This window comes from Oncorhynchus mykiss, chromosome 1 (assembly GCF_013265735.2).
Source record: "Oncorhynchus mykiss isolate Arlee chromosome 1, USDA_OmykA_1.1, whole genome shotgun sequence".
Classification (NCBI taxonomy): domain Eukaryota; kingdom Metazoa; phylum Chordata; class Actinopteri; order Salmoniformes; family Salmonidae; genus Oncorhynchus; species Oncorhynchus mykiss.
This window is the reverse complement of record NC_048565.1, coordinates 18,393,272-18,407,673: the sequence shown is the minus strand read 5'-3', so window position 1 is coordinate 18,407,673 and position 14,402 is coordinate 18,393,272. Positions and strand designations below refer to the sequence as shown.

At 42.3% G+C, this 14,402-nt stretch overlaps 1 protein-coding gene across 2 annotated transcripts in view; it reads left to right on the top strand.

Moving 5' to 3' along the window:
• The window catches only part of LOC110497762 (ankyrin repeat domain-containing protein 13C), a 59,397-nt gene that overhangs the window by 42,844 nt on the left and 2,151 nt on the right, over positions 1–14,402 (top strand). For both annotated transcript variants that reach the window (XM_021574242.2, XM_021574151.2), the window contains 7 exons: positions 685–751; positions 2,557–2,701; positions 2,888–3,019; positions 5,055–5,216; positions 12,912–12,991; positions 13,717–13,815; positions 14,194–14,294. In XM_021574242.2, the coding sequence (XP_021429917.1) occupies positions 685–751; positions 2,557–2,701; positions 2,888–3,019; positions 5,055–5,216; positions 12,912–12,991; positions 13,717–13,815; positions 14,194–14,294 (786 nt within the window). The remainder of the gene's footprint in view (positions 1–684; positions 752–2,556; positions 2,702–2,887; positions 3,020–5,054; positions 5,217–12,911; positions 12,992–13,716; positions 13,816–14,193; positions 14,295–14,402) is intronic.

Below are 14,402 nucleotides of genomic sequence, written 5' to 3'. Positions count from 1 at the left end.
TAAGCCTACAAACATTTACAACAGCAAAATCACAATAATCACAAGAATGGCTTCAGATCAAAGTCTACGTTGAGACCGAAGGGAGCAAGGGTCTTTAAGTTAAAGATCCAGGCAGCCTCTCAATAAATTGTCGAGGTCACCCCCTCTCCTAGGGAGGGTGACATGTTTGATGCCATGTCACCCTCCCTAGGAGAGGGGGTGACCTCGACAATTTGTTGAAATGTTGGACATAAAATATTTTTTAAATCTGAGCTCCTAGAGTGTGCGATCTCCTTTATTTAAAAAAATTACGGTCTGATATACCACGGCTTTCAGCCAATCAGCATTCAGGGCTCGTACCACCCAGTTTATAATGAAGCAATATAGTACAGCATGCTAACGTGATTATTGGAACATGGACAATAGTGTGGTGTCCAAAAAAGTGGTCTCAAATCCTATTTGCACATAACCTAAATCAGTCACATAATACCTTCCGCATCTCTTTTATAGTTCTGTGATTGAGACCTTGATAAGGTGCAGGACATTATTTAATGACAGTCTGGTGTAGGCTTGTAAAGAGTGTTAAATATTAAACTGCAGAACTGCATATTCCTGTGCAGGTATGTGCTCTGAAAGAGGGAATATAGGAACTTTGAAGTGGTTGGAGTTTCTAAACTTAGGACTATCTATTTCCCCATGTTGCAGTGCCTTTGCTTTCCAGAATCCTGCCCTCTGACGCCTGTAAGATCTACAAACAGGGGATCAACATCAGGTGAGTCAAGTCATCCCTTGTTTTTATGATGTCGTAACAAGCAACAATTTGCTTGAAGCCAAAAGACAAGCCAAAAGACAAGATCATTGTAACAAATAAGCATGTCAAACAGATTTCAACACGTAATAAAGAGATGGGTGTGCCACCATTAATCACTGATTCATTAACCAGTACTGTACTGGTGTCAGCTGTTACAGCCTGTTCAAAGTTTGTCCACACACACGCAATGCACAATGTTGCTTCTCCTCCGCAGCTCAAAATTGATACACTGTTCTTCACCAATCTTTAGCTTTGGTTGGGTGCCAGTCTGTTTCTCCTTCAGTTTCGTTAAATGCAGAAAGAGTCAGGTATTGAGCTTTCCCCTATGGACAAACCCAAGGAGCCACCTCTGTCCATCCAACAACATTAGACTGGTGCTTCTCCTGAGTGATGTCCTCAGCTTTAGTATTATACTGAAAAAGTCAATGAGATATGGTAAAACCCACGATAATAAAGGTCAATATGCCTTGATAAAACCCTTTATTGAAGCACTTTCAAGCTTTTAGAGCCCTTTTCAGTTCAGTAAAGATTCCTGGCCTTGAACACTACACCCGCTCCCAGCTTTATGGGCTTCTGTAAAGCCAACCCCAGCACGGTGGCTAATGACAAGAACGGTTAACTAGAGTGTGAAATCGGTTCTTGCACTGCTGTGACTGAGCAGCACGGCATCTGTTTGCAGTTCTATTACCTCGTCATCCCTCTCCAAATAATTACACTTAGTTAAAGAGATAACCAACACCTACTCTAACCCTACAGACTACATTATAATTGTCCCAGCGCCAAGTCGTCACATTCAATTATTCCCCATCCAGTAGCGAACTGACATCACCAGTTGGACTATACAGAATACAGTAAGGTTATCTGGCTTAATTGTTAGCAGGCTGGTTAATGTATGCTGTGTTGCTAAGATTTACAAGCCTCAGTGTTCATTGACAAGAAGCCAGGTTCAGACTGTGTTGTTCTTCAAAGGGCCTGAATTTTACAACACGCAGCTCTGGCATACCGTGATACTCACGCACATACACACAGAGACAGACAAATGAAAGTGTTTTCAGGCGTTGCTAGGTTACTTGCCTCACAAATTGCCACCCCTCCTCCCCACTTCTCCCCTGCTCTGAATCTATGCAACGCTGGAGATTCAGGGATAATTATTCTCAGACACATGAAAGTGTATGCATGTTGTGGTGAGTGGGTGGTGAAGAAAGAAAGTTCTCTAACATGCTTTCAAAATGTCAGTTGGAGAGGGGGGCCAAGGCATAACTTAATTTACATTCCAATGGTTGAAAGTCTCCGCTCTGTCGTACCTCTCACTCTCCCTTTCGTGTCTATGTGCAGCACATATACAGTGGGGCAAAAAAGTATTTAGTCAGCCACCAATTGTGCAAGTTCTCCCACTTAAAAAGATGAGAGGCCTGTAATTTTCATCATAGGTACTTATTTTAATACTTATTTTCCACCGTAATTTGCAAATAAATTAATAAAAAATCCTACAATTTTCTCAATTTTTTTCCTCATTTTGTCTGTCATAGTTGAAGTGTACCTATGATGAAAATTACAGGCCTCTCTCATCTTTTTAAGTGGGAGAACTTGCACAATTGGTGGCTGACTAAATACTTTTTTGCCCCACTGTTGATGTGAGTAATCATTAAGCATACGTATGAACTGGGCAATATGTGCTGCTTTAATGTGCTGATACTGGTGCTATTGACATTATATTGACCCATGAAGTGGTTTGAAATTCAACCTTTCTCTCTCTATGGTCATAGACTGGACACCACTCTCATAGACTTCACAGATATGAAGTGCCAACGTGGTGACCTCAGCTTCATCTTCAATGGCGACGCCATCCCCTCGGAGTCCTTTGTGGTGCTGGACAATGAACAGAAGGTGTACCAACGGATACACCACGAGGTAAGACACACGACTTGATGCTGAAGTTGTTGTTTTTGCACTTCTCTAGCTAATGTCCCTGACAGTTTTTTATTCCACCTTTAAAAATGGGCACCTAGCTTCTGAACTCTGTGAGCCCTGTTTTTGTGAAGTGTGTGTGTGTGTGCAGAAGGCTTCTTACCTGCTTACCTGCTCCTTGTGTTCCAGGAGTCAGAGATGGAGACAGAGGAAGAGGTGGACATCCTTATGAGCAGCGATGTTTACTCGGCCACTCTCTCCACCAAGTCCATCACCTTCTCCAGAGCCCAGACTGGCTGGCTGTTCCGAGAGGACAAAACGGTTGATTTATACATCTGTCTCTCTCTGTCAAATCCTAAAATGTATCTTTCTCAGAATTAGGGCAGTGGCGGTCATTATATTTTGTCAGTCGGTGATTGTCAAGCAAATAACTGCCGGTCTCACTGTAATTGACCGTTAATTAACATAAACATATTTAGCATCTCCTGACTTCTATGCATAACCTACAAGCCACTGATGTAGACCTTTGGAACATTTACATTTTAAAAAGTCTAATGAATCAATTTAATATAGCCTACACATCACAATAAATGCATTATTTATGTTGGACAGGTCTAAAGAAACATGAAGAAAATGTAGTCTATTTCAGAAGAACAGAATAGCATACTCTGAGTTGTCCTTATGTTAGGACCTGATCTGGCTATGCCATATGGCTGTGGGCTACACTAGTTAATTTTGTAGACAAAGATTTGCTTTGAATTCCGTGGCATTATTTTATAGTGTGAAGAATACAATTGAACATAGCTGAATAAAATAGAAGGGATATTTTCTCCAAACGATTTCTGAGGGAGTGCGCACATGCGGCTATTCTGTGTTGAGCTGTTAACAAAGAAACAGGTCCTCCTATATGCTTAATTTTGAGTTATTCATGCAACTTTAGTTGTGATACAAATGTTGGGCAACATTGTTTTATACATTCTAGGGCTGATGATTTGAAAAAAGTTGCATGAACGGCATGTGATTTGCTTTGTTTCTTCCGCAGGCTGCACACACTTCATCAGTCTCTCATTCACAATTTGACAAGCACTTAATAATGCCTCAAATTACCCGCCGGCGTCCCTCTTGTGTGGCCGTAACGCACCCTAAAAAAAATCCATGCCTTTTGTGGCCAGTGGCCGTTGTGCCCTTGGGCTGAATATAATAATTATAATTCCTTTATCCCGGCTGCTAATCGTGTGCTCGCGCACATGGTTCTCTCAGATGGCTCAATTGTTATTAGCTAATGCCTGTCACGTGATCGGGTCCTTCTCACAGGCATCGCCGCTCTGAAGTAAGATAAAAGTGAAGACCGACACATCAGCGGCGTAACCTCAAGCGTACTTTTTATCAAATTCCGAGGCGCATATTGAAGATGTTAAAAGAACTGTCCACATTTAGTTTTTGTCAGCCAACAAGCCGACTAGGCCTAATGAACATCAAAAGCACAAGCCTATGTCAATCTATTATCCCACAAAGTACAAAAGTTGACCAATTCTATTGGCCAATTCAATTATTGTCCTTCTGTGCGAGAAATAAATATTCCAAACATAGTCGAACAGTTGTGGGATGTGATAGATCCCAAATGAATACAACCACTTGCATCAAAAAAACTTTTAAAGCAATGAGGTTGATGCAACAGATCAGAGCGTTTAGTTTAAAAAGTTGATAAACTATTATGCTATTTCTTCACATTATAAGCACAGCAATGCACACACTGCAGTAGGCTATAAGTGTGAATGTTCCAAAATGTAATAAATTAGCGGGGGGAAAACGTCCTCAAAAGTGATGCAAATGCGATTATGCATGTAATGCTTTTATTATTAAGGTGCATTTATATGCTGAGAATGATCTTCCCTAAACTTGAAATTCACACGACGCTTATGTATGTCAGTTAGGCTCTACACCCTTTGTAAAGCGGATTCATGTGCTTCATTTTAGGAAGTTATTTGGCCACTTTAGTTGTGATGCAAACCTTATCAAAACACATAGACCTATTAGCTAGGCTACATCGTGACCGCCGGTGTGGCGGTAATACAGTCACCATAACAGCCCTAATCAGTGTGCCCTCTGCTACTCTACAGTACAGTCTTGTTATTCAATGCAGTACAGGACACCCATGTCCTTTTCACAATTCCTGTGCTATATCTCCCCTCAACAAAGTTTCAAAGGAAACAGAGTAACCAACACATAGAGGATGTGTTTGATAAACATCTGGGGAGAGCTATTATTATTGGGTTATTGCTGTTTGTCCTTTGAGGTGTATTGAAGGGAAATTGGTGACCAAGTTTTTTTTTTCATGTCCCCTTTGTCGCTCCAGGAGCGTGTGGGGAATTTCCTGGCAGATTTCTACTCCGTGAACGGGCTGGTGCTGGAGTCACGGAAGCGTCGGGAGCACCTGACCGAGGAGGACATCCTGAGGAACAAGGCCATCATGGAGAGCCTGAGCAAAGGAGGGAACCTCATTGAGCAGAACTACGAGGTGAGCTCCGCTGTGATGCCCTTTAGCTGCAAAACTATGAGGTGAGCTCCGCCTTGAGGCCCTCTAGTTTCAGAGTACGGGTACATTGTACTTGGGTTCAGTCTTTGTCTAGTTCAGCAGTGGGACCTCCCAAGTTGTAGTTCTATGCTGGGGCCTCTAACTGGAATTCTGCTGGAGTCGACTGGTATCATGTCACCTGTTATGGTTGTGAGCTGGGCGCGGTGTGCAAAGTGAAGATACTGTTTGCTTGCACCTTCAGCATAACTGCGAGTCCAGTCCTGAAACTCTCCTCTTCCGCTGGACCCTTGGGGTAGGCCCTCTCAGACCCTACTATTTGCCACCCTTATATCCCTCCCCTACAGGATCTCCTCTCACTTCCAGTCACTTGTACCAAAACATGTCAATGAGACATGGACCACAAAAGGGTCATATCTTTTCACTTAGCATATGGCTCATTTGCTGTAAAACACGTCTGCGTGGTTTATTTGGAAATACTTCAGTTGGACTACTCATTCCTCTTGGGTTTCTTTATAGTTGTATTTGTTTTGCACATACTGTCTGTCAGAATGAAAATGTCCCTTCTAAACCTCATTTGTGGCATTCTGCCAGGGGAGAACGACTGCCCCCTCTCATTGAAGACACGGAAGTTCAAGGTCGACCGCAGTACTGGAGGTATTGTTAGCAAAAAGTCGGATCCCCCATTAAAGTGAATGGAAATTGCTTCTAATACACCAGATGTACAGTGCATTCAGAAAGTGTTCAGACCCCTTCACTTTTTCCACATTTTGTTACGTTACAGCCTTATTCTACAATGGATTAAATAAAAACATTTCCTCATCAATCTACACAGAATTCCCCATAATGAGAAAGTGAAAACAGCTTTTTAGAAACTTTTGCAAATGTATAAAAAACAAACAGAAATACCTTATTTACATAAGTATTCAGATCCTTTGCTTGAAATTGAGCTCAGTTGCATCCTGTTTCCATTGATCATCCTTGAGATGTTTATAGAACTTAATTGACCTGAAAATAGCTGTGCAGCAACATTCCCCATCCAACCTGACAGAGCTTGAGAGTATCTGCAGAGAAGAATGAGAGAAACTCCCCAAATACAGGTGTGCCAAGCTTGTAGCATCATACCCAAGAAGACTCGAGGCTGTAATCGCTGCCAAAGGTGCTTCAACAAAGTACTGAGTAAAAGATCAGAATACTTATATAAATATAATATTTCAATTGCAAACAATTCTAAAAAACTGTTTTTCTTTGTCATTATGGGGTATTTTAGAATAGGGCTGTAACGTAACAAAATGTGCAACAGGTGAAGGGGTCTGAATACTTTCCCAATGCACCATATGTCCTTGAACCAATTATTTCAAAATCTTACAAGGATAATTTAGTTGCTAATGGCAGCCTGCTTTACCCTGGTCGGCCTTCAACTTGGGTTACTCAATGAGAGTGGGCAGCATTGAACTAGCCTGCAACGTTACTTCCTAGAGTACCTCAAACTGCACACGTTATATCTCCATAAGATGCCATCTTAACAGACTTCTTTTGGTTTCAATGCGCTATTGAGTCTTCACATAGGAATGAATGGTGTCACGTGATCGATGGCTTTGTCCATTCATATCATTGCATTTTACCCCCCCTTCTTCCACCCTTGAGCATGTATACCAGGCACCCCCTTCTAGTGATGGAAGCTCAGAGCGGCACCTTATACACACCGTTCCAGTGCTTTCCCTCTATTTGGCCCTATAGATAATTTTCTTTGGGCCCCTCCACAATGGGAAGTCATGGCCTCACTGTCACGAATGTCTTTGGGTGAAAGAAAGGAGGACCAAAATGCAGCGTGATGATTATCCATATTTAATAGGAAACTTAAACAATGAACAAAAACAACAAACCAACAAAAATGAACGAAGACGAAACAGTCCCGTAACGTGAACACTAACTGGAAACTGGAACAATCACCCACAAAATACCCAAAGTATATGGCTGCCTAAATATGGTTCCCAATCAGAGACAACGATAGACAGCTACCTCTAATTGAGAACCAATCTAGGCAACCATAGACTTACAAAAACACCTAGATAGGGAACACCCCCATAAACATACAAAACCCCTAGACAAGACAAAAACACATACATCACCCATGTCACACCCTGACCTAACTAAAATAACAAAGAAAACAAAGAATACTAAGGTCAGGGTGTGACACTCACAAAGCTCAATATATGCTTTTTGGCGGCTCTGTTGTTTTCGTTAGTTTTGTCCTGCCGTGAACTGGGTTTTGTGTTGTTGATGTGTCCTGTGGTATTTACTTCCTGTGGTATTGTTGTCCTTGTACTGTGGTGGTAAATGCTTTCAAGCATTTTTAATCTGTTGTCCAATTCTTGTCAGCTCAGTATTGAATGGGAAAAACTCCTTACACAGTCCTTCGTGCTTCCATCCATGTTTGTAGAAGTGATTCCCTGCTCAGTGGAAACCGTTTTGCAGAAGTAGGTTGAGGGAAAAATAACATGCCGTCTCAGCACTGACGTTCTCTTCTGTTTACTCCAACGGTAGTGGAACAGCGGGTCAGCGCGGTGCCCGGGGGACACAGATAGCAGGGGGTTTAAAGCAGGGCTCTGTACTATTGACTAGGTGGATGGGGTCTAAAACCCTTGGTGCGACGGGGGGCACGGCCGACTGACTGGAGGCTATGTGGACTCACAACAACGGGGGTGGCGGGACTCAAAGGCATGTGAGAATATCAATCACTCATAGTGATAGGTCAGAGAGAGAGTTCAGTATTAGTGTGGATGTGTGTGAGTTTGTGCATACGTGCATATTTGTGGACGTGTGTCGGTTGGTATTCTCGAGGTTGCCATGGCCACAGTATTAGTAGTATAGTATCAAATCAAATCAAATGTATTTATATAGCCCTTACATCAGCTGATATCTCAAAGTGCTGTACAGAAACCCAGCCTAAAACCCCAAACAGCAAGCAATGCAGGTGTAGAAGCAGGGTGGCTAGGAAAAACTCCCTAGAAAGGCTAAAACCTAGGAAGAAACCTAGAGAGGAACCAGGCTATGAGGGGTGGCCTCTTCTGGCTGTGCCGGGTGGAGATGATAACAGAACATGGCCAAGATGTTCAAATGTTCATAAATGACCAGCATGGGGGGGGGGGGGGGGGGGGTGGCACCGGGTAAGATCCGATGATACCCCCGAACAGGGACAAACAAGCAGGATATAACCCCACCCACTTTGCCAAATCACAGCCCCCACACCACTAGAGGGAAATCTTCAACCACCAACTTACCATCCTGAGACAAGGCCGAGTATAGCCCACAAGGATCTCCGCCACGGCACAACCCAAGGGGGGGCGCCAACCCAGACAGGAAGACCACGTCAGTGACTCAACCCACTCAAGTGACGCACCCCTCCTAGGGACGTTATGGAAGAGCACCAGTAGGCCTGTGACTCAGCCCCTGTAATAAGGTCAGAGGCAGAGAATGCCAGTGGAGAGAGGGGAACCGGCCAGGCAGAGACAGCAAGGGTGGTTCGTTGCTCCAGTGCCTTTCCGTTCACCTTCACACCCCTGGGCCAGACTACACTCAATAATAGGACCTACTGAAGAAATGAGTCTTCAATAAAGACAAAGGTTGAGACCGAGTCTGCCTCCCTCACATGGGTAGGCAAACCATTCCATAAAAATGGAGCTCTGTAGGAGAAAGCCTTGCCTCCAGCTGTTTGCTTAGAAATTCTAGGGCCAATTAGGAGGCCTGCGTCTTGTGACCGTAGCATACGTGTAGGTATGTACGAGAGGACCAAATCGGAAAGATAGGTAGGAGCAAGCCCGTGTAATGCTTTGTAGGTTAGCAGTAAAACCTTGAAATCAGCCTTTGCCTTAACAGGAAGCCAGTGTAGGGAGGCTAGCACTGTAGTAATATGATAATTTTTTGGGGTTCTAGTTAGGATTCTAGCAGCCGTATTTAGCACTAACTGAAGTTTATTTAGTGCTTTATCCGGGTATCCGGAAAGTAGAGCATTGCAGTAGTCTAACCTAGAAGTGACAAAAGCATGGATTAATTTTTCAGCATACTTTTAGAACAGAAAATGTCTGATTTTTGCAATGTTACGTAGATGGAAAAAAGCTGCCCTTGAAACAGTCTTGATATGTTCGTCAAAAGAGAGATCAGGGTCCAGAGTAATGTCGAGGTCCTTCACAGTTTTATTTGAGATGACTGGACAACTATCGAGATTAATTGTCAGATTCAACAGACAATCTGTTTGTTTCTTGGGACCTAGAACAAGCATCTCTGTTTTGTCCGAGTTTTAAAAGTAGAAAGTTTGCAGCCATCCACTTCCTTATGTCTGAAACAAGGCTTCCAGTAAGGGCAATTTTGGGGCTTCACCATGTTTCAGCGACATGTACAGCTGTGTCCTCCACAGTGAAAGGTAACATTATGTTTCCGAATGACATCACCAAGAGGTAAAATATATAGTGAAAACAATAGTGGTCCTAAAACGGAGCCTTGAGGAACACCGAAATGTACAGTTAATTTGTCATAGGACAAACCATCCACAGAGACAAATTGATATCTTTCCGACAGATAATATCTAAACCAGGGCAGAACTTGTCCGTGTAGACCAATTTGGGTTTCCAATCTCTCCAAAGAACGTGGTGATCGATGGTATCAAAAGCAGCACTAAGGTCTAGGAGCACAAGGACAGATTCAGAACCTCGTTCTGACACCATTAAAAGGTAATTTACCACCTTCACAAGTGCAGTCTCAGTGCTATGATGGGGTCTAAAACCAGACTGAAGCTTTTAGTATACGTTGTTTGTCTTCAGGAAGGCAGTGAGTTGCTGCGCAACAGCCTTTTCTACAAATTTTGAGAGGAATGGGAGATTCGATATAGGCCGATAGTTTTTAATATTTTCTGGGTCAAGGTTTGGCTTTTTCAAGAGAGGCTTTATTACTGCCACTTGTCGTGAGTTTGGTACACATCCAATGGATAGAGAGCCGTTTATTATGTTCAACATAGGAGGGCCAAGCACAGGAAGCAGCTCTTTCAGTAGTTTAGTTGGAATAGGGTCCAGTATGCAGCTTGAACGTTTAGAGGCCATGATTATTTTCATCATTGTGTCGAGATATAGTCCTAAAACACTTGAGTGTCTCCCTTGATCCTAGGTCCTGGCAGAGTTGTGCAGACTCAGGACAACTGAGCTTTGGAGGAATACTCAGATTTAAAGAGGAGTCCTTCATTTACTTTTTAATGATCATGATCTTTTCCTCAAAGATGTACATGAATTTATTACTGCTGAAGTGAAAGCCATCCTCTCTTGGGGAATTCTGCTTTTTAGTTAGATTTGCGACAGTATCAAAAATAACATTTGGATTGTTCTTATTTTCCTCAATTAAGTTGGGAAAATTGGATGATCGAAGCAGCAGTGAGGGCTCTTCGATACTGCACGGTACTGTCTTTCCAAGCTAGTCGGAAGACTTCCAGTTTGGTGTGGCGCCATTTCCGTTCCAATTTTCTGGAAGCTTGCTTCAGAGCTCGGGTATTTTCTGTATACCAGGGAGCTAGTTTCTTATGACAAATGTTTTTAGTTTTTAGGAGTGCGACTGCATCTAGGGTATTGCGCAAGGTTAAATTGAGTTCCTCAGTTAGGTGATTAACTGATTTGTGTCCTCTGACGTCCTTGGGTAGGCAGAGGGAGTCTGGAAGGGCATCAAGGAATCTTTGTGTTGTCTGAGAATTTATAGCATGACTTTTGATGATCCTTGGTTGGGGTCTGAGCAGATTATTTGTTGCGATTGAATACGTAATAAAATGGTGGTCCGATAGTCCATGATTATGAGGACAACATTTATTCCATGGAACAAAACTATGTCCAGATAATGACTGTGGCAGTGAGTAGGTCCGGAGAGCTGTTGGACAAAACCCACTGAGTCGATGATGGCTCCGAAAGCCTTTTGGAGTGGGTCTGTGGACTTTTGCGTCTGAAGCTGTGGACGATTGCGTCTGAATCTGGGCTTGCAGCACGGCTATCCTCGCCGCAAGGCGATCGTTCTCCTGTATATTATGAGTACAGGGACTGAAATAAGAAGGCATCTTGTTAATGTTACTACTTAGCTTCGGCTGGTGGAGGTCCTGACAAACCACGTCCAGATAAAGCGTACGGAGCGAAAAAGTTGAATGAAAAAAATAAATAATGATGAATAAATAAATGGAGTCAGGGAAAAAACAAAATTATAAACGGTAATTAAAAGTAAAAACCGTAAAGTTGTCAGGTAGCAAAGTGAGGTTAGCAGCAAAACGCACAGCAGCACGTAAACATGTCAGCAAGTTGTTACCGGAAATGACCAAGGTGGCGGACTGCACTCCTGCTCTGACTTTTCTTGAGCCAGGTGTGCTGACCTATGTGAGGTAGTATGCCTGTGTGTGTCCACAGAGATGATAACCTAAGGTCAAGGTGCTGTTGATAAGGCACGTGTCGAGAATTAACGACCCCTTTTCATTCATGCAGTATGTGTGCAGCTGTAAAATCATTGATTTGTTTTTACCATTGTTCATGTTTTTCATTCCCGCTCTCAGCATTAGTAATGCGCTTGGGCCCTCTAGTGACACGAATGTGGTTGAGAATTGTAGACCGAACTGTGCAGTAAAAAAGTTGACTTCATAAAGGTAAAAGAGGAGACTTGAGTTCCAGAAGTAAAAGTTTTAATACAGAGCTTTTCGGGGGACAGATGGTCATGTGACAATGCAGAGGCTTAACAGGATGGTATAACAGCCCTTGTGCTCAACAGCAAATTGCAAAAAAAAGCATGATGGTTAAAAGGCCTGATGGCTAAAAGGCCTGATGGCTAAAAGGGCAAATAATTATTTTGAGTTACGAGATTATATAGTCATTCTGAATTACTTGTACATGCATCATTACAGACATTGGTTAATATGAAACGGGTGCATCTTACAGTTGGACAATGAGGAAGGAGTGTTGACTTTGTCATGTTGTCCAGTACAGAGTGAAATTCAGCAGCTTAAGCCAGTTCAAGTTTGGATTGTCACGAGTTTAGGCCTCTGAGAATCCCGTGTGATCTGGGGCACAGAGAATGATGGAAAACACTTGTATACTTTAAGACCATGTTAAGTTATCTGTGAGTCACAGGAGGCTGCTGAGGGGAGGACGGCTCATAATAATGTCTGGATCGGAGCTAATGGAATGGTATCAAACACCTGGAAACCATGTGTTTGATATATTTGATACCATTCCACCTATTCCGCTCCAGTCATTACCACGAGCCCCTCCTCCCCAATTAAGGTGCCATCAACCTTCTATGGTGTGAGTAATTAAGCTGGTTACTTATAATATGATTGTAAGCAAAGATATGGTCCGCCCTAAACGATCGTCACTCCCGTCCACAGCATCCTACATCCCATTTACTTCAGGTGAATACAGGTAAAATCTTACAAACAATTTAGGAAAAAATTAAGTGTTTTCGAGAAAAGCATAAATAATAATAATAAAAATAATAATTATTTATTTTTGAACTTTTATTGGACAGTTTGTTTTGGCTGACCGTGTTTTTGTTTGTGTTCTTTGTAGTCCGTATGTTATCTAGGACTTTTTGTTTGACTTTGTCCTGTGTAGCTTTGTGTTGCCAGCTGTCTGTTATTGCCAATCATTTGGGTTTCCATCTCTTTAGCCTGTGAGGCGACAGTCACTAACTGCACCTTCACCCAACACTATCTCCTGGGAGGAATATATCAACGCAGAGAACGGAAAGTATGTATGACAATAACTTTTTCACTTCTCACCACACTTCACAAGTTCTCTTTCACGCGCACTCTGACTCATTGTTAGTGTCATGTCTCTCTACATACAGGGTTAAATGAAGGACAGACAGATGGATCACTTATGCACAGTTGCGACAGGGAGGGTGGGTGGATAGTTCTATTTCAAGCCAATCCTCTTACTTCATCAGTTAAAGCTGTGGAGAGCTGTTCTACTTTCTGTTGGAGAAACCTGACCCTTGAGCTGTCAAGTGCAGCTGTCTTGTTACAATGGCTTGATGTGGTTTCATTAGTTTCCACTAGCTTCCACAGCCAAAGTCAAAATTGGAGAAAAAGAAAATAATAATGTGTGGTCTTAATTTAAGGTTAGTGTTAGGCATAAGATTAGCAGTGTGGTTAAGGTTAGGTTTAGACTTCAAATAATATTTTAAGAAGATAAATTGTAGAAATGGGTGGAGTTTGACTTTGAGGGTATAGGCGCTAGTGTTGACCGTTTCAGTAGCAAACGGCTACTGCTTCCCCCTTCAAATTTATTTTTATTTTTAAATTGTGACATTTTCCTAGATGTCACTGAAGTGCAGAGCTTCTATACGCTCCCTTCAGTCATTTCACTTTCAGGACCACAGTAAGACTTTCTTTCTTTCTTTTCTTTCAAATGTATTTACCTTATTTTCACCTCATTTTCTGACAGACATTCTCTCTCTTTTTCTCCTTCAGAGCGCCTCATCTAGGAAGAGAGCTGGTATGCAAGGAGAGCAAGAAAAATTTCAAAGCGACCGTAGCCATGAGTCAAGACTTCCCGCTGGGCATTGAATCGTAAGTCTTCTCTTCGATCTCCCACAGACGACCTTTAAGTCTAGCCAGAGAGCAGTATTTGACAAATGGGATAATTTACTAATTTTAATAACATTTCATAAAAAAGGTTTAGGGTTAGTGGTTAGGGTTAATGTTCACGAAGTATTGATATCTGAGATTAAGCTTGTATGAAGTGAACCTAGTTTTTGCTTATTCTGGGCTAAATAGGTTGATTGACACAAACTGCCTGATAGCCTCCCTTTTTTTGTGGTGTGCAGAGACCTCGTTCTCTCATTATTATTATCCCAATCACTAATTGAATGTGCCAGTGAATGTAGCCTGCAGGACTCTATTCTTCATTGAGTGAGAATGAAATACCTTTTTGTTTTTTATTTTCAGGTTATTAAACGTTCTGGAGGTGATAGCTCCCTTCAAGCACTTTAATAAACTCAGAGAGTTTGTTCAAATGAAACTCCCTCCTGGTTTCCCTGTCAAGCTGGGTAAGTACTATGGTATACTGCTTTGTCGGTGGTAAACGTATTGTACAGTAAAAGAGATCCAGTTGGATGTATACTGACTGACTGATTATTTCCTGATGATGATGTTAT